The sequence below is a fragment of the Ambystoma mexicanum genome, chromosome 6q (assembly GCF_040938575.1).
Source record: "Ambystoma mexicanum isolate Mex_15411 chromosome 6q, UKY_AmexF1_1, whole genome shotgun sequence".
NCBI classification, from domain to species: Eukaryota; Metazoa; Chordata; class Amphibia; order Caudata; family Ambystomatidae; genus Ambystoma; species Ambystoma mexicanum.
Window position 1 is genome coordinate 1,569,663,555 of NC_090937.1, and position 25,635 is coordinate 1,569,689,189.

General features: G+C 46.5%; 1 protein-coding gene across 9 annotated transcripts in view; it reads left to right on the plus strand.

Annotated features, from left to right (window-relative positions):
* The window catches only part of DYSF (dysferlin), a 1,254,081-nt gene that overhangs the window by 883,726 nt on the left and 344,720 nt on the right, over positions 1–25,635 (plus strand). For all 9 annotated transcript variants that reach the window (XM_069632290.1, XM_069632293.1, XM_069632296.1 and 6 more), the window contains 2 exons: positions 16,516–16,617; positions 22,646–22,807. In XM_069632290.1, coding sequence (XP_069488391.1) covers positions 16,516–16,617; positions 22,646–22,807 — 264 coding nt within the window. The remainder of the gene's footprint in view (positions 1–16,515; positions 16,618–22,645; positions 22,808–25,635) is intronic.

The following is a 25,635-nucleotide window of genomic DNA, read 5'->3' on the forward strand; positions in this document are numbered from 1 at the left end:
ACTTGTAAACCTTTCAGCTTCTCACCCCTTTCAACGTGGGAAGTAGAAAACATCATCAGGAAACTGAAACCTTCAAACTGCCAAGGCGATGCCTGCCCTGCCCCGATTGTTAAAGCAGCTGCACACGATCTTGCGCCATTCATTACCAATCTCATCAATGCCTCTTTCAAATCTGGAATAGTTCCTGACAATCTTAAAGACGCTTGGGTCATTCCACTCCTCAAAAAACCTACGCTTGACCCAGCTAACCCGTCTAATTACAGACCAATAATGACGGTACCTTTCCTATTAAAAATACTGGACAGAGCAGCCTACCTACAAATACAGGCTTATCTAGAAGCCAACAACCTCTTAGGGCTCAGGCAATCAGGCTTCCGACCAAGACACGGTACGGAAACTGCACTTATTGACCTTACCACCCAGATCCAAACCTTGAAAGACCATGGCAAACTTGCACTCCTTTTATTGCTTGACCTGTCAGCAGCGTTTGATTTGGTTAATCATCAAACACTCTGCCAACACCTGAAATCTGCAGCCCACTTTTCAGATGCAGCCACGGCATGGATCAGTTCCTTCCTGGCGAACAGAACCATGAGGGTCTTCTCTCCCACAGATTCCGCCGAGCCGGCCCCAGTACCTTGTGGTGTCCCGCAAGGCTCATGCGTGTCCCCGACACTTTATAATATATTCACGAAACCCCTCTTCGATATCCTACCAATTACGCGGACGACACCCAGATACTCTTTCCTATCACGGGTGACTACGAAATAGACAGTACGACCCTCAATGAAATCTACTCAGTTATACAAGCATGGATGGCACACCATGGCTTGTGTCTCAATGACGATAAAACCGAGCTGATTATCTTGGGCACTCATGCCAAACTTAAAAATCTCAATCCCTCATTCAAAGCATTTACCATTGATGGCAATCTCATCTCAGTCTCTAATAACACTAAAACCCTTGGTATTTACATTGATGCTACCTTATCCCTCTCTAAACAAACCAACGCAGTAGTGTCATCAGCTGCTTACACTTGCAAGCTTATCACTGCATGCAGACCATTCATCTCCGCACCCAACGGTATCACTCTAGCGAGAGCTCTAGTCCTTTCCAAAATAGACTACTGTAACGCCCTTTACTTGGGCACCAGCCATAAAAATATTAATAAACTACAAGTAGTCCAAAACAATGCTATCAGAGCTGCCTTGAACATCCCCAAAAAAGCACACATATCTGAGACCAGACGTAACCTACGCTGGCTCCCTGTCAAGCACAGAATATCCCTGAAAACGCTTGCCCTCACTCACAAAGTCAGGGCTAACCTTGCTCCAGCATACCTCACTAACCACACTCCGCCTTGAGACCTCTTAGAGCAGCCCAAACTAACACCTTGACCATACCGAGATTTAAACTCCTCAACTCGGGTGGAGCTAGCTTCCCGGTACAAGCATCCAAACTATGGAACACCATCCCCCCACATCTACGCGCAGAACCGTCATTCAACCGGTTCAAATATAGCACGAAATGTTGGCTCCATAACACGGACTCCTGACAGTTTAACTTCCGCGCATGCACTTGTTTATTATGCCAGCTCCTACCTGTAACTACTTTGGAACCTGGCCGACTGTATTGTTTTGATTGCATACTGTATTGTTTTGATTGCATACCCATGTAACTGTATCCTTCCTGTAACTGTAACGTAACTCTGTTTAACCCTGTAACCAGCTCTACCTTACGCGCCCATATGCCCCAGGGCCTGGCTGCGCTTTATAAATAAACTAAATACAAATACAAATACAAATACAACTACAGACCAGGGTCCGAGAATGACCACAGCAGCCCCTCAGCTGCCTTTAGCAAATAGCAAAATACACACCATCTAAATGGCATACATGTGGCCCCTTACTCTGCAAGGGGCCGTCAAACTATAATAATATCAGATTTTATACAGCACCCCATGTGTGATTCTACACATTTCTAAGCACTGTAACAACAGCTGTTTTTATTATGCAATGAACTGGTGCTCAATCTATTGACCTAAGAAGGGTGAAAGGCTGCCTGTTTTTTCGAGTTGCCAAGTACACGCGTGTGCCATGTGAGAAGTAAATAATTAAGCTATGTTCCATCCTCTTCGTTGTGAAACAACTTCCCAATAACTCGGCCAGGCCAATATTTGGGATCAATAGACAGAGCTGTGAAATAATACAAAGATCAATGTAACCTAGAGAGTGGGGGCCAAATGTGCATCCCTGAAACACTTGTCTGTGGGCGCAATATAAATAAAAGATACATCATACCATATCCCCGTATCATGTTAGTTAGTTCCGTGTCAGCCTCCCTTGAATGCCTCTCTTGTCAGAGTGTGCGCCACCTCCTCTGCCTCACATCATTCTGGTTTGGGCCACTCAATCATCCTCTATCTCTCGCTAAGAGGGTGTGCGGTTGGCAATCCTCCTCCTGTCTATCTTCACACCGCCCTGTCTGCCACCTCTTTTGATGACGTAGAGATGATCTTCCCCATGTGTCAGGTAATCAGTTTAAAGGGGATCCCACAGATATAGGTGATCCTGTGTTGCTGAAGGTTTGAGATGCCAGACCTCCAGGCCTGGTGATCTGTGCTCCATCATACATTCTCATATGGGCTCACATGGAGGAAACTCCATTTTGATTCACTGTTGCTGTTGAAATTGATTCTTTCAGTTTGTAAAAGTGGACCCACATCTGATTGTCTGCTGCTGATAGGTGCAAAAGATGCAGTGGTTTATGTCCAGTTGAATTATGGACATACACATTTTGCTGCAGATCACTGAAGAGATCATGAGTATACCCCTCAAGCTTCTTGTTGTTGACCTCATTCAGGAATACCACTCATGCACAAGTGTTTGCACCTCAACCTGTACTCCACATCTTCAACTTTCACAGACACATTCTATTTCTGAGATTCAAATTTCCGTTGCCTAGGTAACAGGCTTGCCTGATCATGGTTGATCTTTGAAACAATCAGTTCATGGTCTTCCATCCTGACAGCATTGACAGCCATCATTTCTTTAATGTGTGTGTCTTTCGTGTGTCTGATTTTTGTGGGCCTCATCACAAGGAAAGGTGTTGAATACCTTCCCCCGTGACGGCCGTTAAATATCATATTAGATATTTTTATTGTTCAGTTACCAAAAAGGTGTGGAATATGCAGGTATTCAGTTCCCCTCGCCCATCACCCTCAGTAACGCTGGCAAGGCTGCAGCCTGCCAAGCACCTTCCGCGAGTCTGTTGACGTGTAGCCCCTCATTACACCGCTCATAGCAGGGACAGTAACATAATACATGAACAAATTGGGAGACTGAATTGCCCACACTGGCAGGCAACTTCCTCACCTCCCCAGCCGTTGCTCCTCAGTTGCAGTTGCAATACATAGACCCCTCCAGAAGGAAATGGCCCAAAATGTCGCCCTCACAATTGTGACAGCTGAAAAGCCCGTTTTTTTTAAACACCCCCTTTAAATCACATATAGATGTGGGGGTGGTATGGGATATTATAATAATATGAGGGCTTGTGGGGGTCTCCCCCCGCATATCTATATGGTGTAAAAGGGGTTTAATTAAAAAATAAATTAAAAAGTCAGCATTTTCGGCCGTCGCAATTTTGTGTGGTCGCAGTGATCACATAGATCCTTCCAGAAGGACTCCTGGCACTTCAGCAGCCATGTTCAGCGTTGTTAAGTAGCACAAGAGCTGCAGCGGAACTGCCACCACCTCCAGACCATGCTAACATCATGGCATTGGACACTAACAAGAGGTTCAGCAGCAGTACACCCGACACCCCACGCCCCACGCCCTATTTCAGACATCACAGATATCTGTCTATCTCTCAGCACCGTGCTGCTTCCAGGGCTCCTCACAGGTCTTAAGACAGGCCAGTGTACCAGGCTCAAAATCCATTCATGCTTGTCAATTTATTTTTGTACTTACATTAGGTCCTCAGGGCCTGAGGTTCCTGAAATGCATAGATGCATGGATGGTAGCATGCTGCATCAGATTTGCTGTGGCAGCGGGCCCAGATGCAGATGTGAGATCACATCAAATGTGCTTGCTGGCTGTGATGGTCAGGTGACCAGGGTATGTGGGCGTGATGGCCCATGTGACCGAAATAATGAAAGGAACGAAGAAAGCCTCACAGATGTTCTTTCCTCCAGCTCAGCCCCTTACGGTTTGTCCGCCTCGCTCCTTCGCTCCTCTGGGACGAGGCCTCCCCCTGAGGCCCCGTCTATCATACTGGTGAAGAGGCATATAGTGAAGATCTGCCTGTGTGATCACTGCATGGAACAATAAAGCGCTACAGACCTGAGCCACTCAGACTCCGCCAATGCAGCTAACTTGCACTCATGGCACTCGTGATGCTCACCCATTTGCCATGATGGAGCGCAAGCTACTGCAGCCGTCCAAGTGCCTGCCATCCTGGTCACCCTGTGACTGGTGAGTAGTGAAAAGGACATAACAGTAATCCAGATATTATGCGGCAAGTGTGCGAACGGAGATCACAGGGAGGGACATTCAAAATTGGCAGCGCTTCAGCCATAGATGACGCGCGACCGCACGTGTATCACACAAAGCAAATTCTATCATCCCGGAACCTAGCAGCAACAGAAAAGTACACACAGAGCTACTCGCCGAAAGCACACGAACAAGCATCCCTAGCTTCTCGATGCAGAAAGCCATCATAACAACGCAAGAGGCAGGGTGTTATCACCCATGCACAACAGACTATGCACTAACAACAAGTAATGAGTCCAGGTAGTATGTGGGTACACTACTAGATTGTAGCAGCATGCTGCTCCACCCCACTGTGGAGGTACAGCCCAGCCAACACATGCACAGCAGGTGAGGAAAAAGCAAGGCTAAGAAGAGTGTAATCATGGCGTCTGACCCAGCAACATCCCCAGCCAGAGCACAAGGCCAGGAACAAAGCCCTGGTACCAGTACATGGCTGGACACAACTCAAGTCACTTTCATGCAGCCTTTCGAACCATTTGGGACTAGAGTGGCGCTCCACTAGGAACTCTGGATCCAGAAATCTGAACTAAGCATGAAATCGAAGAAGGTCATGGACCCAAAAGAAAAGCAGACGCTGTAGATGCTTAACCTGGGCATGATGGCACTCTGACTCTGCAAAGCACTGCCGAACAGAGGCATTGAAGACGATTACTATACAGCCAAACTAGTACTCACAATGAAATTCAAATGACAACTGAGAGGTTCAAAATGAATCAAGCACGCCAGAGCCCAAACGAAAATATTGACGGGTTTCATGGCCGCTACCGGGAGATGGCAATTGAGTGCAATTTCCCAGACAAAGTATTTGCTGTCCGGCAGCAGGACATCCATGGTTTGTCGTCAGAAAAACTCCACAAGACAATACTATCAGAGACAAACCTGCCTCTCGAACAGATCCTCGCAATGGGACGTCAGCGAAAAAAGACTGATGAACATGTACTGGAGATGGAACAAATGATCAGCCGACTACCGCTTGACACAGAAAACCCAGGGAACAGCATGACCACTCTCAATGCCCTCTGACAAGGGAGAAACAAACCGACACCAACACCCGGGAGAACAGGAAACTGCCTGTGGTGCGGAGGACAACGACACAATGAAGAACCATGTCCGGCATTAGGGACCACGTTTCATAAATGCAGGAAATTGAACCCCTTTGCAGCAATGTGCTTGATCTCCCGGATCCCTCCAGAACAACATATGGTTGATACCACCAAGAAAGGGAGAAATTACACACACTAGAGACACACCCAGGGATACCGACCCACCAACAACAAACCGGAACATACCGACAATGAACATTGACACACCTGAAACTGAGAGGATGTGCACGAGTGGTGAAGGCTGAAGATGATGAAAGCAACAGTGAGGAGGACAATCAGTCGAGTAGAGACTCATTCCCAGACCAGACACACTGACACCGGAGATTGAGAAAAGAAAGGGTACACATGATCTCGGCAATAAAACCACTACGAGGAAAAGGCACAGGAAACACAAAATCACACTGCACATGTCTAATCATGACAGATGAAACACCAGTGAAAATTATGATAGACACAGGACGGTGAATGTCATGCCAGCCAGCAAATACGAGGAACTTCACCCACGCCCAATTCTACAACGAAGGTCAGTGCAACCTTTTGCCTATGGGTGCAAGAAACGGCTACCAGTAAGAGGCTCCTTCAAACCAAGACTTACAAATGCTGAAGAAAGCTACCGAACACGAGTATACGTAGTAGATGCAGGAATTAAAACCCTACTCAGCTGCCCGATGCAGAGAAACTGAAGCTCATTCACTTCACTTTTGCAATACACACATGTGAAATCGACTGCATGTTGGAAAATCACGAGAAACTGTTCCAGGGGATTAGATGCCTGAAAGGAGGCACAGTGAAGCTCCACATTGACCCCACGAAGAGCCGCCCGACACCGAAGAGAGCCTTTTCACATGAGGGAAGCTGTGGAGGCCGAGCTCTAGAAATTGGAAGACCTCCATATCAACGAGAAAATGATTGGGCCAACACTGTGGCTATCGCCCAGGGGAGTCACAGCAAAACCAAAACAGCCCCAAGCGGTGCGTATCTGCATCGATATGCATCGACCCAATGTAGCCATAGGACGAGAGATACACACCACCCCGACCATCGACAAACTGATTGTAGACCTCACAGAAGCTATCGTCTTCATCAAGCTAATTTAAGGTCGGGGAATAATCAGATCTGCTACAGAGATACCGCAGACTCAATTTTGGGATCTCATCCATGGCGGAAGTCTTCCAGCACAAAATCAGAAAAGTGATAGAAGATTTCCCTGGAGTCACAAATGTAAGTGAAGACATCCTGGTATGTGGGAAGACCGATGATGAACACAACCCATGATTGGTGGCAGCACTACACACAGAACTTTTCAGTGGCAGGCTGGGCTTGAACCCCCCACCTTACAGGTAGCAGGCACAGGCATTAACTGATTGTGAGAGACCAGTTGGTAAATGGAAGAACAGCAAGGATTGTAACGTGTATCAAAGCAAAAGCTCTTTTTATTATTACTAAGCTTATACCCACAGTAAAAAGCGCGCAATTTATAGGAGCAGGAGCAGTGCTGGAAATGCTCTGGGATGGAGGCAGGGCGGGGTGTAGGAGCAGGAGCAGTGCTGGAAATGCTGTGGGATGGAGGCAGGGCGGGGTGTAGAAGGACGGTGTGATGGGGAAAGCAAGGTTGGGGGATAGTCCTTCTTTTATGTTGTCGATCTTCCTGGTTTTTCGTCTTGAGAATCTGGTCACTCTACCAATACAGAAAATGATGCATGTTCCTTCACGGTGCTGGAGATGCCTTGTAGCAAACCCATGACAGATATCTGCATTTTCACACTTCCTCTGCTGAACAAATTTCCTTGTCTCTTATTCACTGTCCTTGCTGATTACAGGAGCACTAATAATAATAATTTAGCATTTATATAGCGCTATGAACCATCAGGCATCAGAGCGCTGCTTATTATTACCCACAGCGTGTGGTGCTCATTTATCCACCTTGGAAGGATGAAAGGTGGAGTTTGGCCTTGCCGGGATTCGTACCTGCGTCAGCAGGCTCTGCACGGATGTCAAAGCAAGCACTCTACTCGCAGAGCTATCTGACCGACTGACTACCATCTCAAATCCCTCCCTAGGAAAAAGAAATGGAGACTAGAAGCCAACATTTGTGTCGAGGATCTCTTGCGGTTCTCTCTTGCTAAAAGAGCGGACATTCCAGGAATTGCAGCCTTGTGGTAGGACTTTAGCCTGTCTCCCAGTGATAAATTGCATGTATTTTTTAGTAAATCCAGTTTTGATTTGGTAGCAGTGAGCAGCTGCCAGTGAAATGAAATTTTGACATGCCGTAATCCAACACACCGCAAAGAGAGAACACAACCCTTTAGCGCTACATTTTCTCACACATCCCTGTCATATCAGAGGACATAGTTCGCCTATTTATGCTAATGACATAAGTCCTGAGCCTGGAATAACTTACAGCGCACTAAACAGTTACAGCTGTCTTCAATTTAAGAGCTCCCCTTGGTTGATGCATCCTGAACTTGGAGACAGAGTTCAGAAGCTCTGGAATAATTGAATTGCAGAAGGAAGACAGGGGGAGCGGCCCCCTACTCTGGGCCATGGTCTTCAAAAAGCTCTTGCGTGAACTGTGGCCCCCAAACCAATCTAGCTACAACAAGGGCATGGAGGTGCAGTCTTGCAGCTAGTAGCTAAGGAGATAAGATACATTGTTAAATATGGGACGAGGCCTGGGCTCTGAAGACACCTGACTCACCCCCTTGAGCAAAGGCCAGAGACTATTTTGCATCCGGCCCTCAGTTACCCACAACATTGGAACTTTTTGAAACAGGCCTAACATCAGTAGTGAGCGCTGCACAATATCGATAATGATGTGCTATTTATATAGCGCTTACTCCTAAGCACTTTGCATAGAACATACTTATATACAATATCTGCCAACCGAAGCTATGATATGATAGGTTATTTATAACACACTTTACACCCAGAGGTTTCAAAGCGCGGACCCAGGGATCAAACAGCATTGCTCCGTGTCATCTTGCTTCCAAAGCGAGCACGTTGCCCCTGAGCTATCCTGCCAAGACTTTGGTGCTCATACTGGGCACATACAAAATACTGGGCATTTAAATTGAAAGTAACATAATGGTTACTAATTGCGCGGGACCGACCTTCACTTAGAGAGTTGGACAGTGCGTCTCATGATTTATAAAGTTAATGTGAAAACTCATTCGATGTCGTACTGTACACATTAGGGCTGCGCACACTTAGAACGTAAAACCTCTAATCACCCAAGTTGTGGGTCATTCGACCAGATCAAACTTCAGACAATCATTTGAAGAAGTCAACTGAGTTCAACCTCCTAGGATATAAAAGGGCACGCGCGGTTGGTGTTTGTTTTCAGTCTTAGGCAACTTTCATAGTGACAGGAGGGACAGGTTAATTAAGAGGGGTGGAGATAGTGTAATTGAGTAGGAGGAAGTGTAGGCAGAGGTAGCAATTGACTAGCAACTCTGATAGGAGGAGTTAGGGAGAGTTTTGATTATGATGTGTGACGTAGAAAGTGGTTTGAAAAGTGGGTGAACAATGTAAGGGCAATCTGGTGAGTCTAGGGTGAGATGATCACTGAGAGTGAGAGCAGCTTGGGTGACTGTGAGAGACACACGCATGTGACTCCTGATTTTTTATCTATAGGAGTTGGGGGATAATAGCAGTCATGATTGTAAGTAGGAGGTGACGCAAAGCATTCTTTGACTTGAATTAACTGGGATCCAAACAAAAAAAACTGTGTCCAGATTGAGCTTCAGACAAGGGTTCGGTGGTGCACAGAATCCCTGAGGGCAGACTGTGTGAGTCTAATTTTTGAGGGAGAATGGACTAGAGACTTTGGGAGGAGGGAGATGCCATTAAGTGAATGAACAACACAGTTGAACAACATGGCTGTGCCACACGACCCAGAGGCAGGTGGAGATACACAACTTGTTCTCTCTCAACATCTGCAGCTCCACCTTCTGTGCTTACTGAGGATGCCAGAAGTGGTCATATTTAATTACACTCACATTCCACGCCCTAAATCACAAGCACAGGTACATGCATAAGATTGCACCATGGCAAGGAATATCCAGAAAGACTGACCGAGGAGGTTGCACTTTCAGTTTCTTCCACTGTCGCAGGGACAGAAGTGGGAGGGATCACATCTTATCCACGGAATATCAGGGAAGGACAACACATGGGGTAGCCACAGAGAGGGAGAAAGAGAGAGAGAGAGAGAGAGAGAGAGAGAGAGAGGGAGGAGTTTGAACATCCCAAGTCCACTGATAATTCAGTCAATAATTATGATGACGGTATGGATGCTGATATAGAGGAGGGTCCATTAGAGCCCGGGCAGGAATATTAAATATTGCAGTGATTTTGGGGAAGAGGAGAAGAACACCACAGATATGCCGGTGGTACTACTAGAAGCGTTCCATCTGCACATGTACACGTGCTTTGAGAAACAGACTACAGGTCTCCACCACCACCACCACACCCAGACGAGTCCAGCTTGTGTGTTGTTAGCTCGCAAAAGAAAAAGTGTGGCAGTACTTCAGAGAGAATAAGCAACAGTGAATGTAGCCATGTGCACATTGTGTCAGAAGGAGGAGTGCTGATGTGGGTCCCATATCCTGCGGCACCGTGCACAGACATGGGAGGAAGGGAAAATATCTTAGCTACAGCCCTCTTCGTACCAACAGGCAAGCAGTATAGCACCACCAGTTTGCATAAATGCCTGTGAAATAACTGCAGCTGTGTCCTTTCATGGGACACCAAGCACTACGTCTAGTATTCCAGCGATGCATGGCAGTGATCCCCGCATTAGGATAGGTTTGTGGAATTCTTTGAACGCTGACAAAAATATCTCAGCAATTGCTTGATTTCAGCCTGGATCAATGTCATCAATATACTTCTTGCTCTACTCTTTTGTGGAATACCCCGGATGCCGGCAGCATATGAGACAAGCTGATCACAGCTGGGAGTTTCCAGAATGCTGTTTTTTACTCCTCTAAGGTGGTACCAGGATTGTGTGATGCGGTTACGCTACAATGAGGGAGTTACTATAGCAGTCCGCGCCTCACAAAATCCACTTCAACATGGACATATGGACCAGTGGTTGGAACATTGACTACATGGCCATCACAGCACAATAGGTGGCATTTCCTTTCTCTAGTAGCCAAGAGGGGTCTCAGAGTAATGCAAAGGGGCAGTGGGTGTATCTGTTCGGCACCAGGCACTGCTCCGCATGCATGGATTTCTGGGCAGAAGCCACAGAGGAGCTGACATCTGGGAGAAAGCGTTGGAGGTGAAGGCACAGTGACTAAGGCCTCGACATTTGCATGTGCTCTTTGTTGCAGCAGGCAGCGGACAGAATTGGCAATGCTGTGCATGTCCTCTGCTTTGTCCATGCCTTTCTACTGGTTATCAGATGTGTTCTCAGTAATTGGAGCCTGTGAAAGCAATGGTCACTGTAGCCCTGAGCAGCATCCCGCACTTCAGCGAGGCTTATCATGACAAAAATGCAATTTGCCAATCACAAGTGTTGTGTTCCGACCCGTGTCGGAGGTAATCAATTAAACAATGAGGCATGCACATCAATATAACAATGAGACGCGGGAGCCGGGTTCTGATGCTTCTGAATTTTTTTATCAACGGCGCGAAAACTGGCGCCTGAGGCGGTAACCCCGCCTCTTCCCGCGCAGCCCACGTCAACATAAATGACAACAGAAATGGGACTGCGTTCCCAACTAAACTATGATGGACATGAAAAAGGGGACACAACAACAGGTGCACCACAATTTGCCACTACACAACCTGAAGACCTCAATGGCCACCCATTGGTGCTCTACTCTGAACATGTGAGACGGGCTATGGGAACAGTTTGGTGCCCTCTAGTAGAGTACCTTTGCTAAAAGTGTTTGGGGGGGTGGGCATGGCATGGTTGTGGGGGGCAAAAGCCCTTGTCCCCCCGTAGAATTACACCCATGGTGCCATTACATAGTACTGTACTACTCTCAGAAGACCTCTATACGAGGCAATCTTTACAGTGGCAGCTGCTGTCTAATTCCTGCTGTGGGCAATGACTTTGCACTGGAATAACAACCCTACTAAATGGGGTTGTTATTCCAGTGCATGCCTCAGTCAGCTGCTCACTCCGGTGTGATTGAGCTGGACCCGTCCAACATGGAGAAGCCTGTGTCTTGCCAGGAGAGGCGTACAGCCCATGAAGGACCTACTTTCATCCTTGCAGCAGCTGGATTTAAAAGTACAATTGAGTACCTGCTGGCTTCCTTTAGGGACCGAAGCTGCAAAGTACAAATCCCTGTTTTTCATCTACATATGTGCATAAGGCAGATTTGAAGCAACCATCACAGAGAGGTGACACTGTGCAAATGTGCAAGGATGCCTTGCTGCAATGTTTGAAACATCAATTAGAGAGACGTCTTTGACTAAAGACGGCATCAATGGGCAGTACATCATTGACACCTGTTAGAGGTTTAGTGATTGGGGCATCTTGAATACAGATTGGTCATCAACATATATAAACAGCGGACTATCATCTCCACAGAGGTGTGATGGCTATCTACGGGACACTTCACCTGTGAGACGGGATGATAACCCCCTACAGTACTGGTACAGCAGTGGCCTATCTGGCTAGCAGCACTTAAGCAAGGTGCGAATGAATCGCAAACCTGCTGCCTCACAAATGTGCAGCCAGAGAGAGTTTTTAGTGTGGCAGGAGCTATTGTCTTTAGGAGAAGTCACTCAGTGCCATGTGTTGAAGAACTGACGTTTCTAGAAATGAACAGTCAATTCGTTCCGGAAGGCCGTGGAATGACATTCACCCTTAGGCAACGCACCAGATCGGATCGTGGTCATGACTTGTTACTCGGTACATGTCAGACACTGAAATGAAGCATGGTTGTTTCATGGTGTGTGTGCGGTTGGAAAATGGATAGCTGGAGCAGTGAATCAGAGACCTGGACTGGTTGATGGCTTGCTGATGACAACATGCTGTTGCCTTTTGTGCCAATACTGTTTTTCAGTCAGGCTAAAGTCGCAATCACAATCGCCACTTGTAAAAGGTTCTCAGCCTCGCTCACAGAGTGCACCCACTACCCTACATTTCATGGGTTCTCCCTCACCACACCACCTGAGGTTCAGGGGGCCACCAGAAGAGAGCAGCCACCCTCTAAAGTTTATAAGCTCTCCCACAGAGTGGTGCCTCTCTTACATGGGGGCAATCTCCCAGAGAGGATAATCACTTCCCTAGGACTTCCTCAGTCCTTCCCCCCTACCCTGCCACCTATTAAAGGGAATGATGGCACCGACGTAAATGACTCTGTATGGCAGCCTCCATACTCGAGATACCCGTCCTGCTGAGGGAACCAGACAACGCAAACAGCAGGTGCTTCCAGGCCTCATCAAATATCTTTCAGATTCCTGCCAAATACAGGTGTTGCCAGTGGCATGCTGCCTCCCATTGATTCCTGCGGTAGCCCTGGCAACAGTCGCTGGTGCCTCAGGCACTAATTGGGCACGCTGGGAGACAAGTGGACCTGCGTCATCACTGCTGCTGTGGGGGCCTGTGGCGGTATTCAGATCAATGATGGGGGCAGTGGTGGCGGGTGATTTAATCACCTGGCAAATCTTGTAATGCCACCGGCGAATAGGTTCAGCATGGATGCCAAGGAAAGGGCAGTGGTGTTTTTGTGCATTTTTAACCGGAGCAACTAATAATGCACTGAACCAACACTAAGCAGACAAAGGGGTACAAATGTAGACAGCACAAACTCTACAAACAACAAACTCCATAAAAGCAATCACCAAAATCACAAAACTACTCCTAAAACTCCTCGGAATGTTCCAAGCACCCATCAAGAGCGAGACCACCCTTTGTAACGCCTTCCCTCACAGCCTCGCAAAACCCAAAGAGTAACAGAAAGTGAGCTAGGTTTGTAATGTAATAGCAAACTACCTTTGGGAGATTCAAGCGCTCTGATTGGCAGAACGAATTTGAGAACTTAGAGAGGACTTTCATTGGCTATATGGACCCAATAAATAAGCCAGATATTCGACCCAAGATCCCAGGCTCCTTATTGGACTATGAATCAGCAAGTTCAACCAAAGATTCAACCGCACCATAAACCCAGACACCTCAGGGCTTGGTGCGCTATATAAACGAATGAATACATAAATAAATAAATAAATAAACCCCACAAACACTCGCAAGATAGGGCCAATCATGCAAAAAATACTCAAAGTGGGTGTCCAGTCTTATTGAAGATCTCTGTTCTGGGATCGCAGGTTGGAAAGACGTATTGCAAATCTATGATTCGTTATAGCTACAGCCATCTATCTGTATGTTCATTTGTGGATGTAAGAAAGATTGGGCGGAACCCTCTTTTTTTTAGTAAGGGGGCCTGACTCTAGAGGGTTAGGAGGTATATTGAAACAAGGAGAAATAGTGTCATAGGCTACCCTAGACATAGGCGTGACTCGGGGTCACCACATATTTGCAGCGGGGCCAGGTGACTGCTGGCTCCCAACAAGGAATATCACTGTGGAAACACAAATAAATAAACACAGATTTATTTTGACTAACAGAAAGACATATATACAAGCGGTGCCGTAGCACGTGGAATATGCATGGTCAAGTACTTTGCGGTCTGCATATTTAGTGGGTTAGTAGACAGAGTGACAAATAGTTTAATTTCTTGTATTGTTTAACAGTAACAATACGTTTAACATTTTTAAACGTATTGTTACTGTTAAACAATGCAAGAAATTAAACAATTTGTCTACCGCTTGCAAATATGTGGTGACCTCGAGTCACGCCTATGTCTAGGGTAGCCTATGACTCTATCTTTCCTTATTTCACTGTTCATTTGTGGAGCAAACATCTTCCATTAATTAGTCTGTCTGGGGGCACTGGTCGGGCATCTAGATAGCCCTCTGTATAGAATGCCTGAGTGGCTCCATTGTCGTGGCCTCTAGCTTCGTTCATTCAGAGAGTTTTGCTTTCATTATTCCTGAGGAGGCAATGGGTGGCGAAGGAGAGCTGAGGAGTGGGCGGGCAGATACTGCTAATAGGGTAGAGGATCGGAGTCCTCATAGTGCTCATAACATCCCAAGATGGTGGAACGTGCAGCAAGTCATGGATCGCGCCAGGCCTGTAATAGGTTGTGTGATAGAAGCTAATGCAGATACCTAAATTAACGAATTGGGGTGACCATATGTGTACCAGGGTTGTAGGGTCCAACGCGAGGGAGCAGGCAGTGTGGTACAGCAGGTGGAAAAGGAGCTGATGGAGGCCACTGAGTAAACGCTAATACACCATGGAGGGTCGCGACACCCTGCATGTGAAGGCAGCGCGGCAGTTCTGCAGAGAATGGACTTTTGCAGTAAGGACTACACTTAATGCGTGGTTCCCCCTCCCGTATTCTAGAATAAGTGCGAGAACTTCAAGCACAGCTTACGGTCAGAGGGTTCCCCATCTGCTGTGCACATAGGTGGACATGCAGGTAAGTGAACTTGTAAGTGAGGGAGCTGTTGCCCCCAAGAAAGCTCTGCATCCTGAATTCAAAGGGGATCATTCTGGGTTCACCGGTATCCTGCCAGTAATTCCGGCAGGATCCCAGTGAACTACTGTAACGTCTCTGCCACCCAATATCCCGGTATTCCCATAATCTCCCTCACTGGGGAGTTTGCAAGGTGTACTCTTTTCTTGGCTGTCCTGAAAAGTTAAAGATGGAAACATCAAACAGCAATGTCTTAGGGGTGGAAAGGGCCTAGGGGTCTGTGTTGGTGAAATAACATACTACTGTTCAGTCTTGACATCCTCCCACTAAACCGATGTTGAAAAAAAGACAGTCTATTGGTTATATCATTCCATTCTTAGTTCCGGTCTTGAGCATCCATTTCATTGTTGGATTAACCTCCTTATTTGCTCAACTTTCGTTCATTGAAAGTAGTTAATAGTTCCTTAGATTGAACCGACAGGATACCGGCAAACTGAACTTACCGTCTCCGCTGCCCAATATCGCAGTTTTACCAGGATATAACGGGCGGCAGAGTGCTGGTAAATTCCCATTCCCATGGAGTTCTTTAGGACTCCATGGGATGGGATTTCCTGAATTACTGGCACTGTTAGTAATGGTGATGGTGATTCAGGCATTTGTTTGCCAGTAGGGGCCTGAAGTCCTGGCAGGTGAGACATGTCTGGTAGAACCATGGCCCCCACCTGCACACTTGAAGTGTGCTGGGCTGGACAAAATTCTGCAGCCGGAATTAACATAATTTTCTTCCAGTATTTTTTCCAGAACGGCCCACTCATCCTGAGGCCCATTAAGTCATTACACCTGGGTCTATGGGCTACACCAATCCCAGTCTTAAGCGGCTGCCACCGATCTGCTTAGAATATGGTAGGGGCATATCACACACCCCTAGTGCCCCTGCAGTACAGGCCACGCCCCGTCATTTCATGTTACACCACCTGCTCTGGCTACTGAAAATTCCTGCTTTAAAGAGAAAGATATATACCAAACCTTACAGCTGTTCTTCCACATCCAAGATGGTCTCAAAATACTTTGCAAGAACCTCTGTATGTTTATTAAAACAATGAAAAGGAAAAAGGCTGACATTCATATTTGATAAAAAAAATATGCCTGCCCATTTTAACGAAACGAGTCACTTTCCAGGGGAGCGCCGCCTAATGCAGAAATAGACGTGTCGAGCTTGTTTACAGTCTACTAAAGTATACATCATTATGGCTGTTGAGTATCATGAGGCTGGCTTTAAACGAGATTCACTGCGCATGCGCCTCCCCTGATGTAAATGAAAGAAGCTTCATTGAATGAAAGCCTGTTCTTTTTATGTCCAACGTGCAGTCTTCAGATACCGACCTGCCGTATCCGCCGCCACAGAGGGAGGCCAATATTTACATGGTGCCACAAGGAATCAAGCCAGTTCTGCAGCGGACTGCCATAGAGGTGAGTAGTCATCCCTATGTGATACACAAAGGTTCTGTTTCTGTCCATTGATTTATTGTTGTTCCCAAAGTACAGAAACTAGTGGAAGTGGGTGGTAGGGCAGAACAACGAGCCCATGTAGCCACACTTCTATTGATTTCAATCAGGGCAGATGGCATTGCTGCATCTGTTGAGCCTCGTGCCATATACTATCCAGTCACAGCCTGGAGAGCTGGCAATGTGCCTATCAATAATGTTACATTTCCAGGGCCATTACCAGGTGGCATCGGCACTGATACTAGTAGATAGGCCAGAAGCTATGGTCATCAAAAAGAGCCAGGATGCGTTACCACCTAGAAATGGTGCGCGGGGAGGGCATTAATGTTGTTCAAACTTGCCACTTAATGAGGATAGAATGTTCTGCTTAAAACAAGGAAAGACAATGGAGAAACATTGGAATGTTTGCGACAGAAGTCGTATATCAGACTTTAGCGCCCTTGGAATTTTCATCAGCCAATCAGAATACGGGGAATGTGGGCATTTTTATGGCATGTCCCAATGCACTTCGAATCGGTTGCCATTCCCTCCCTCTTTCCACTCCAAGTTGTCTGCCCACATCAGCCCCCACCACAGTATCTCCTCCTCACCAGGCTCCCCTTTAGCTCTGCTGCCTCCTGCTCCTCCATTGCTCCCTCAAACTTACTGACCGTGGTGGCCTCCTCACCGCACAGGCTGCATGTTACTGCTATAGTCAACCCACATCCTTTCTCCCTCACCGTGGTGGCCTCCTCACCGCACAGGCTACATGTTACTTCTATGGTCAACCCACATCCTTTGTCTCTCACCGTGGTGGCCTCCTCACCGCACAGGCTGCATGTTACTGCTATGGTCAACCCACATCCTTTCTCCCTCACCGTGGTGGCCTCCTCACCGCACAGGCTGCATGTTACTGCTATGATCAACCCACATCCTTTCTCCCTCACCGTGGTGGCCTCCTCACCGCACAGGCTGCATGTTACTGCTATGGTCAACCCACATCCTTTCTCCCTCACCGTGGTGGCCTCCTCACCGCACAGGCTGCATGTTACTGCTATGGTCAACCCACATCCTTTCTCCCTCACCGTGGTGGCCTCCTCACCGCACAGGCTGCATGTTACTGCAAAAGTCAACCCACATCCTTTCTCCCTCACCGTGGTGGCCTCCTCACCGCACAGGCTGCATGTTACTGCTGTGGTGAACCTACATCCTTTCTTCCTCACCGTGGTGGCCTCCTCACCGCACAGGCTGCATGTTACTGCTATGGTCAACCCACATCCTTTCTTCCTCACCGTGGTGGCCTCCTCACCGCACAAGCTGCATGTTACTGCTATAGTCAACCCACATCCTTTCTCCTTCACCTTGGTGGCCTCATCACCGCACAGCCTGCATGTTGACCCTTCTCTATTTTGGCAGAAGACGCTTGGAACGCTTGGCCATTAGCAGATGGCGGAGTCCTTCACCATTATAGTCATGTTATTGCCCCTGCCACTCCATTGTCTACAATGCACCTGCTAGCATTCCAATATTCCAGTGTGAGTGTGGTCCAGATGAAAATGATAGCAGTGTCATCTCCTCAGGTTGAGAATACAAGTGAAATTCCCCTTCCGCGCAGGAGATCATTATGCATCGAGAGTAGTGTAGAGTCCTGCATGCATTAAATGTGAAGGCCTTTTGTGAACATTTCTCCCAATGCAGTGCACTGAAATGATGACATTTTGGGTTGCATGTAAAATGTTACCACTTTGTGCAATACAATATACAATATATGCACTTACTGGTATACAACAGAATGTATTACACTCTGATGTGTTATTTGGATTTGCAACATGCTTGGCCCTGCTGCTTTTATCCAATGTCCAGTCATTATTATAGGAGATATTGGTAGTACATTTAAAGGAAGTGACACGCTCAGGCTCATGCCAAGTCAACACATTGGAAAACAAGGGTTAAAACTCAAATATTCTGCATCTACAGTCATTTCCTCAAAAGGTCAGATCTTCTTTCGTGGTATAGAAAAGCCCTCTCCCATGTCTCCAACTTTCTAACCTCTGATCACCATATTGAACCATTATTTGTCCTAATCTTTCTGGAACTCTCTGCCTCCTTTGAGGGGCAGCCCATGTCTCTCTTCCTCAGACTCGTGTAGCCCTTGGAATGCCTTTAAATCCAGGATACTGCTCTTGACTTGGCTGCCTCATACCTCTCCGACCGGTTCTTCTCCGTTTCATGGAACAGGACCACCTCTGACCTCACTCCCTCCCTGTTGGAATCCCCATTGCTTCATGCTTGGCCCTTTACTGTTCACCCTTTGTACCTCCTCCCTAGGTCAATTCATCACCTCCTTTGGTTTCTACTAATGCCTATTTGTGGACGACAAGTAGCTCTCCTTCCTTTCTCACACTCCTGAATGTTCTACTCGAATTTCTGCCTTTTTCACTGCAATCCATCGCTGGATGACATTTCAAACTCTTAAACCTGCATCCTCCGAGACAAAAGGGATGTACTTCTCTGAATCCAATGCCCCGTCCCTTCTTCCTTTACCAATCTCTTTTTCACCTTATTTGCTCTCTCACACTCCCTGATGACACACACCCTAAGGTGCCTTTTTGGTAGCGACCACAACCTTCAATACATTTTCACTACCACCACTGCTGTTTCTTTATAAAACTTTCTTTATATCAGAAAGATCAGCCCCTCCTCACTTAAACCTCTGCCAGAACCCTCATTCAGACCCTGGTCATCTTAGCCTTCTTCTCAAAACGTCATCACCTAGTCCCAGTGCTCAGATCAGGTTTTGAAGTGGGAGTATTTTACTCGCAAATTTTTGAAGTTGGGATTAAAAGGTTTTTTTAGGGAGTAACAATGAGTAAGTCCCATTCCCAATGGGAGTATGAAATAAGCATGTACAATTGTTTAAACTGTTAAACAGAATTGTTTTGTAATAACGATTTCTTTGCATCAAGTTAATCATTTACATTGAAAGACATGTGTAAACATGTGTTTACCTCTTCAGATCGGGCAGTACTAATAGAAGTTGTTTACCGTGGTCCCCCCCCTCTATCCATGGAGCTGAGTGGGTAAAAGCAGGGGGACAGGCTTCTGTGTGTCTATTTCCTATTTATGTTACGAGCATTTTTACTCCCTATTTTCCTTTTCTGGGAGTATTTGGCTATTCTTAGGGAGTAAAAGTGGGCGATACATCCCTTACCTGTAGGACTGCCTGTACTCTCATAAATCTTGTGCACTCCTCTCACCTCAAATCGCAACCTTCATGCTGATTTCCTTTTCAGGAAAATCGGTTCCTCCACAAATTCATATTGCTCATCTTCAAATCTATGCATGAGCTGTCGTTCCCTATCTAGCGAACACTTTCTCCATCCACTCTCCTTCTCACATCCTCCGTTCCCACACTACCCCGTGCTTCCTCTCACTTTCGCACCTTCTCCCTCCTCTTCACCCACACTGGAACGGACTGCCTCCACACGTTAAAAACTCCCACCCACCCACCCACAGCTTCAAATCTGCACTAAAGCTCCACCTCCTTGACCTTGAAGGAGCAACCCCTTCTTACTTGCACATTACTCCCCCTTCCAGAGTATCAGATACTTAACCCCCACTATAAGCACCGCACTGTACGTGCCAAAACACGTTGCTCTGTTATTCGGCCCGTGCCACTATCTCTGTTCACCCTACTCCTCGTGATCTGCTGGTCAGTTTCCCACTGCCACCCGCTCATACCTACAGCGCTTAATGCTAGACTGCCTCGACCACGATTGTTTGCGGATTTGTACGTTTTACTAGGCGAAAGACCTTGTGCCTCAATTAATACATGGCATATGTGGTTGTCTTTAAGATTCCTCTTTTAATCTTTTCTTATTGCCGGAGCCCTGCAGGTGCCTCGAGCAACATTTTAATAACTCTTCCGTCCCCAACAACCTTTATAGCTCGGTTGTGGTCTACTCCCCTTCATCCATAAGAGAGGAACTGATCCGCACCTTCTGAAGGGCAGCTTGATTGCATATGTTACATGGCTCAGTGGAGATGCAGGATAACACAATGGGGCTCATTTGTCAAGTCTCCAGAGCGTAAATAAAGGTGCAAAGAAAGCTGTCTGTTTTAACACCTTAATTCACGCTTTGGGGCATTTTTATGCTTTTGAAGGGGGAGTAGAAAGGCTTTTTGACCCTCTTATTCGCCCTCTGCCGCCAAAAATCACTTTGTTTTACTCCAGCCTGTCCTTTCACTGCTGGCATAAAACCAATGGGTTCCTATGGAACATGCCTGCCTTGTGCACCTGCAATAGCAAGTGGATGCTATAGGGGTCCATTCAGTGCCTTAAGTGGCACCACAAAATGAGCCGGGGCTCATCAAGGGGGCGTGGCCTAACGGCGGGGGGTCCCACTGGCCAGTTAGGCCACGCCCCCCTGACGAGCCTCGGCTCAATAGCTAGTGGCACCCCTGCCAGGCAGCCTTTTGTAGAGATCAGCACCCTCTCCCCGTTGGGGAGAGGGTGCTGATCTCTACATTTATTTTCTATAGGCTAACCTGGCAGGGGATAGCGCCTCGCCTATTCAGCCTTAATCGTGGCGCTGCCCCTTGCCAGCTGGGGAGGGGCAGCGTCACCATTAAGGCTGAAAGGGTGAGGCCGCTGGAAGCAGAAGCCTTTTCCTAAAGAATGAAACTCCCGCGAATTTGCGGGAGCTTCAGTATTTAGAAAGCAAGGCCTCTGCTTCCAGCGGCCTCACGTTGTCTCCATAATGGTGGCGCCGGCCCACGGGCATCCCTTGCTTTTTTCTGAAGCCTGAAGCTCTCGCACACGAGCGAGAGTTTCAGGCTGTAGAAAAAAATGCCTTTTGGTGTAGTGGCCGGGGCTGCCAGGGGAGACTAGTGGGCCCCGGCAGGGCCCCGCCTCAAAACGAAATTTCGGAGCCTGCCAGGGCCCAGCCCCGGCAGGCCCCGGCCCACTTAAAGCCCTGGGTCCATTGCTAATGCTGCCTGCCATGCATACATTGCAGAGTGTATTTATACCTTTGTTCGCTCCTCAGTGCAATCATAAGAGGTCCAACCCTCAGGCCGCTGGGTGTACCGCAGAGTCTCACTGGTCCCTGGTAACCTTGCCAGTCCTCCCTCGCACTTGCCTCAGGGCCCTACACCCTACCCACACTCAATGCACTTGAGAAATTAACCCAAGAGTGTGTCTCTCTCTGCATTTACCCCAGTCTCAACCGACCGGGGTGCACTAGTTCCTCCCCCTCCCTGTGATCCTCTGTGCCCTCGCTCGATCCGCACGCACCACGCCTGAGGATCGTCTGTCTGTTCTCCCTGGTCTTCTCCCCTTAAATGCACTACTGCAGAATCGCCGCCAGGCCTATTTGCTGTCTCCCAAACTGTTAAATGTACTTTTCACGCACTTACTCTGCCTTTGCAGACTATTATCGTCTCAGAATTTCAAGGACTCTGAGTGACTGTTTTTTCCCCATGTTCCCACCCTACTTGAGCGCTTTGAAACACTTGCCTGTGTAGAGGCGCTATATAAACAATATCATCCCATACCATATACAGAAGCAGAATGAGCTCCATTGGAGCTGATCAAAGCTCACTCCTTATTTTAGTTCAAACTGAAGAAATTGACGAGTAGCAAAATTCCTGTGTTTGACCACGAGGCCACCTTCTTGGCTACATCTATCACTGTTGCTGATGTGGCCTGTGCTTGAGGGCATCTTTTGTTGGAATGCACGTGCACTTTGAGAGTGATGTGCAGGATGCTGTACATACACTGCTTCTTATGACAGCATCTACAAAATGAGAAGAATTCTTCAGCCAGGCTCCGCACTACTGCATTAGCAGGTTATTTTTTAAGCGCCTTCCATTCTGTTACTGTCGTTACAATTTGTGGTCTAACTTATAACTGTGGAGTTGTAGATAGTGCTTGGAACACATTAAGGCACTTTCTTCTTCTTATGGGGTACACGATGATCAGGTTGGGTGAAATGTGGCCTCTTGATTGCAGATCTTGGCATGGGGACTGCGTAACCTGAAGAGCTATCAGCTGGCAAGCGTGACCTCCCCGAGTCTCCTGATCGAGTGTGGCGATCAGGTGATCCAGTCGTGTGTCATCAAAAACGTGAAAAAGAATCCCAACTTTGATATCTGCGTACTTTTCATGGAAGTGGTGAGTTGGCTGTAGTTGACTTCATTGAACACCTTTACTGACACTGTTGCTTTTTTACGAAATTGTTGCAGATGGGGGGAGATACAAGCTTACATGATCGACTGCAGAAAGCAGACCATTCACTTTGGCCAAGATGCCCTAGCATTGCAACTCCTCCTAAGCAAGGGGACACTGGCAGCATCTGCACAAGAGATAGATGGGCACATCACTATAAAGAGAGTGCCAAACATTGACCTTTACTTTTGCAGCATGCCAGAAATATTAGGCAGGGGTCGGTAGCCTTTGGCTCTTGAAATGCATGGGGCGGTAATTCCAGCCAGCTCCAGTCAGCATAATGGTAAGGGATCATGGGCATTGTAGTCCAACCTGCAGGTTACAGATCCATGTATTATGGGATAGATAAAGGCATAATATAGCGGTCATACCGGGGGCACAGCCCAGCTGCCCGACTTACCCCCCATGGGAGCCTCGAACATCCAACCTTTTCATCCATCAGCACACTCATCTACTGATTGCGCCACTGAGATTGGTTAAAGTAAGAGTGCAGCAAATCCTGTAACAATCAAGTAGCGTATACTTTTACAACCCTGCAGTTAATATATATTCACTACAAAAAAAACTTTGTTAAAGGGACGTTATGGTTAAGTTGCCCTATTAAAAACCTATGCCATTCTGTACAAAATCCTTGTAAAAAGGACGTTATCATTACAAGTAAAATCTAAAAAACCCTGAAATTCGGGAGTTATGGTAGGCTAATCACCCATTTTTCCCATCAGCACTATCCACTGCTACCACTACCACCCCAAACATAAAAGATGCCACCACACATGTCATTGATGCCATCACTGACGCCATCACATCTTTAGCCCCTTTCTTTTATGTCAGTTAAGCAACCATAACTCACGCCATCACCGTGCACTGCTAAGACTAACACCCAGGATATCAAAGATGACATGACAAAAGTCATTGATGACATCACTGATGACATTACATGTGAAAATAATGCCAATTAAAAATGCCTACCTGCAAGGGGTTGTGTGTATTATGTTGGTAGCAAGATGTGAGGGGTGTTTATGTAATAGTAAACATGCAATAACTAGCTAACAATGCAAGACTGCATATACACTTGTGGTAGTAGAGACAATACATATGAAGACCCACAATGCATACAAATTAGAGGCACACACAGGGAAACTAAATGAAGGACGAAAGAAACAGCATCATCAGAAAATGTTAATGGCATTAAAGTTAATCTTTCTGTATGCAAATTAAGTCTGTGTTGGATGCCACCTATTGCCCCATGCATGTGTACCATGATCTGAGAGCAAACCCTAAGGCATGTACTTTACGAACATATGAGAAGGATAACGTTTTCATGTACAGCACCTTTTGAATTTTTATATTGTGATTGTTAGTGAAGAAAATCACCTGGCCTAGATTTTTCAATGACACAATATAAGTAAGCCAGACATTTGATGTCATCAGTGATGTCATGACATGTGTGGTGGCATCTTTTATGTTCGGGGTGGTAGTGGTAGCAGTGGAGAGTGCTGATGGGAAAAATGGGTGATTAGCCTACCATAACTCCCGGATTGCAGGGGTTTTTAGATTTTACTTGTAATCATAACGTCCTTTTTACAAAGTTTTTGTACAGAATGGCATAGGTTTTTAATAGGGCAACTTAAACATAACGTCCCTTTAACAAAGTTTTTTTTGTAGTGAATTTTGGACGTTTTTAGTAAGGCAACGTACCCATAATGTCCCTTTGAGAAACGTTTTTTGAATGATTTGCATAGGTTGGCAGTACTGTAAGAGATTCATAACATAAATTGACTAATATTTTTATTGAGCATTTAGAAGGATTCCAATAGTAACACATAAGCATACTGTAAAGCAACAATTGACTTCACACTCCATCTTTCTACGAATTGCACAGTAGCATATGCTGTTGCACAGCATGGCCAAATGGTGCAGAACTCATACACACTTCACAATCATATGGGTGAGTCGTTGATAGTGCGGAAGGACATTATATATTGTTGCACGAACTTGTAACTGCAACACTTCCCGTTCACAACTCAACAGGGCAAGTTTCCACCACAATAGAAGGAAGAGTGCATACCGAGGTCTTTGAATCATTAAACCCATTCCACCCTCAAAAAATGGGGGCTGAATGCCATTACCAATACAGATTTTACGGCACTAACCCATTGTACCAAAAAAAAGGATTTTTTTATCTTCAACCGGAACCGGCGTTCCCGTTTGAAGAAAACAAATCCTTTTCCAAGATGGCTACCATGGAAAGGGAAGGCAGCCGTTGCATAGAAACTCTATTTCCGCTTTCCATTACAGCTGCCAGAAAGTAAAAAAGGAAAACGTGTGACCGTAGTGGGGGAAGAAGATTTGCATTCGTTCTAAAATGTGTGGTTATCAGCAACACCTTCTAATGTGTGGACAAAAATCACAACAAACCCTGTGAAGTGAAGTGCACTAATGGCAGAAATATTGCAAGCAACACCATTACCACTGACCTGTGCACACATTTTTGTGTAAGTGCCACAAGGTGAAAAGGGTGAAGAAATGTGCAGTGAGAAGGTATAAGGAAGCATTGCTTTTGAAACGTTTCTGTACAGCAAACACTTTCACTGCACCTGATCTAATTTTTCCACTTTTAGAAAAATACCAAATCTGACAACATAGCGTCTTCATGCAGAACTAATCTGCATGAAGACACAATCTTGGTAATTGGGGCATCTGGGTAACAGAAAGTACCCTAACGCCACGAAAGCATAATAGATGGGCCTGAACCTTACATTGCCAAAGCAAGT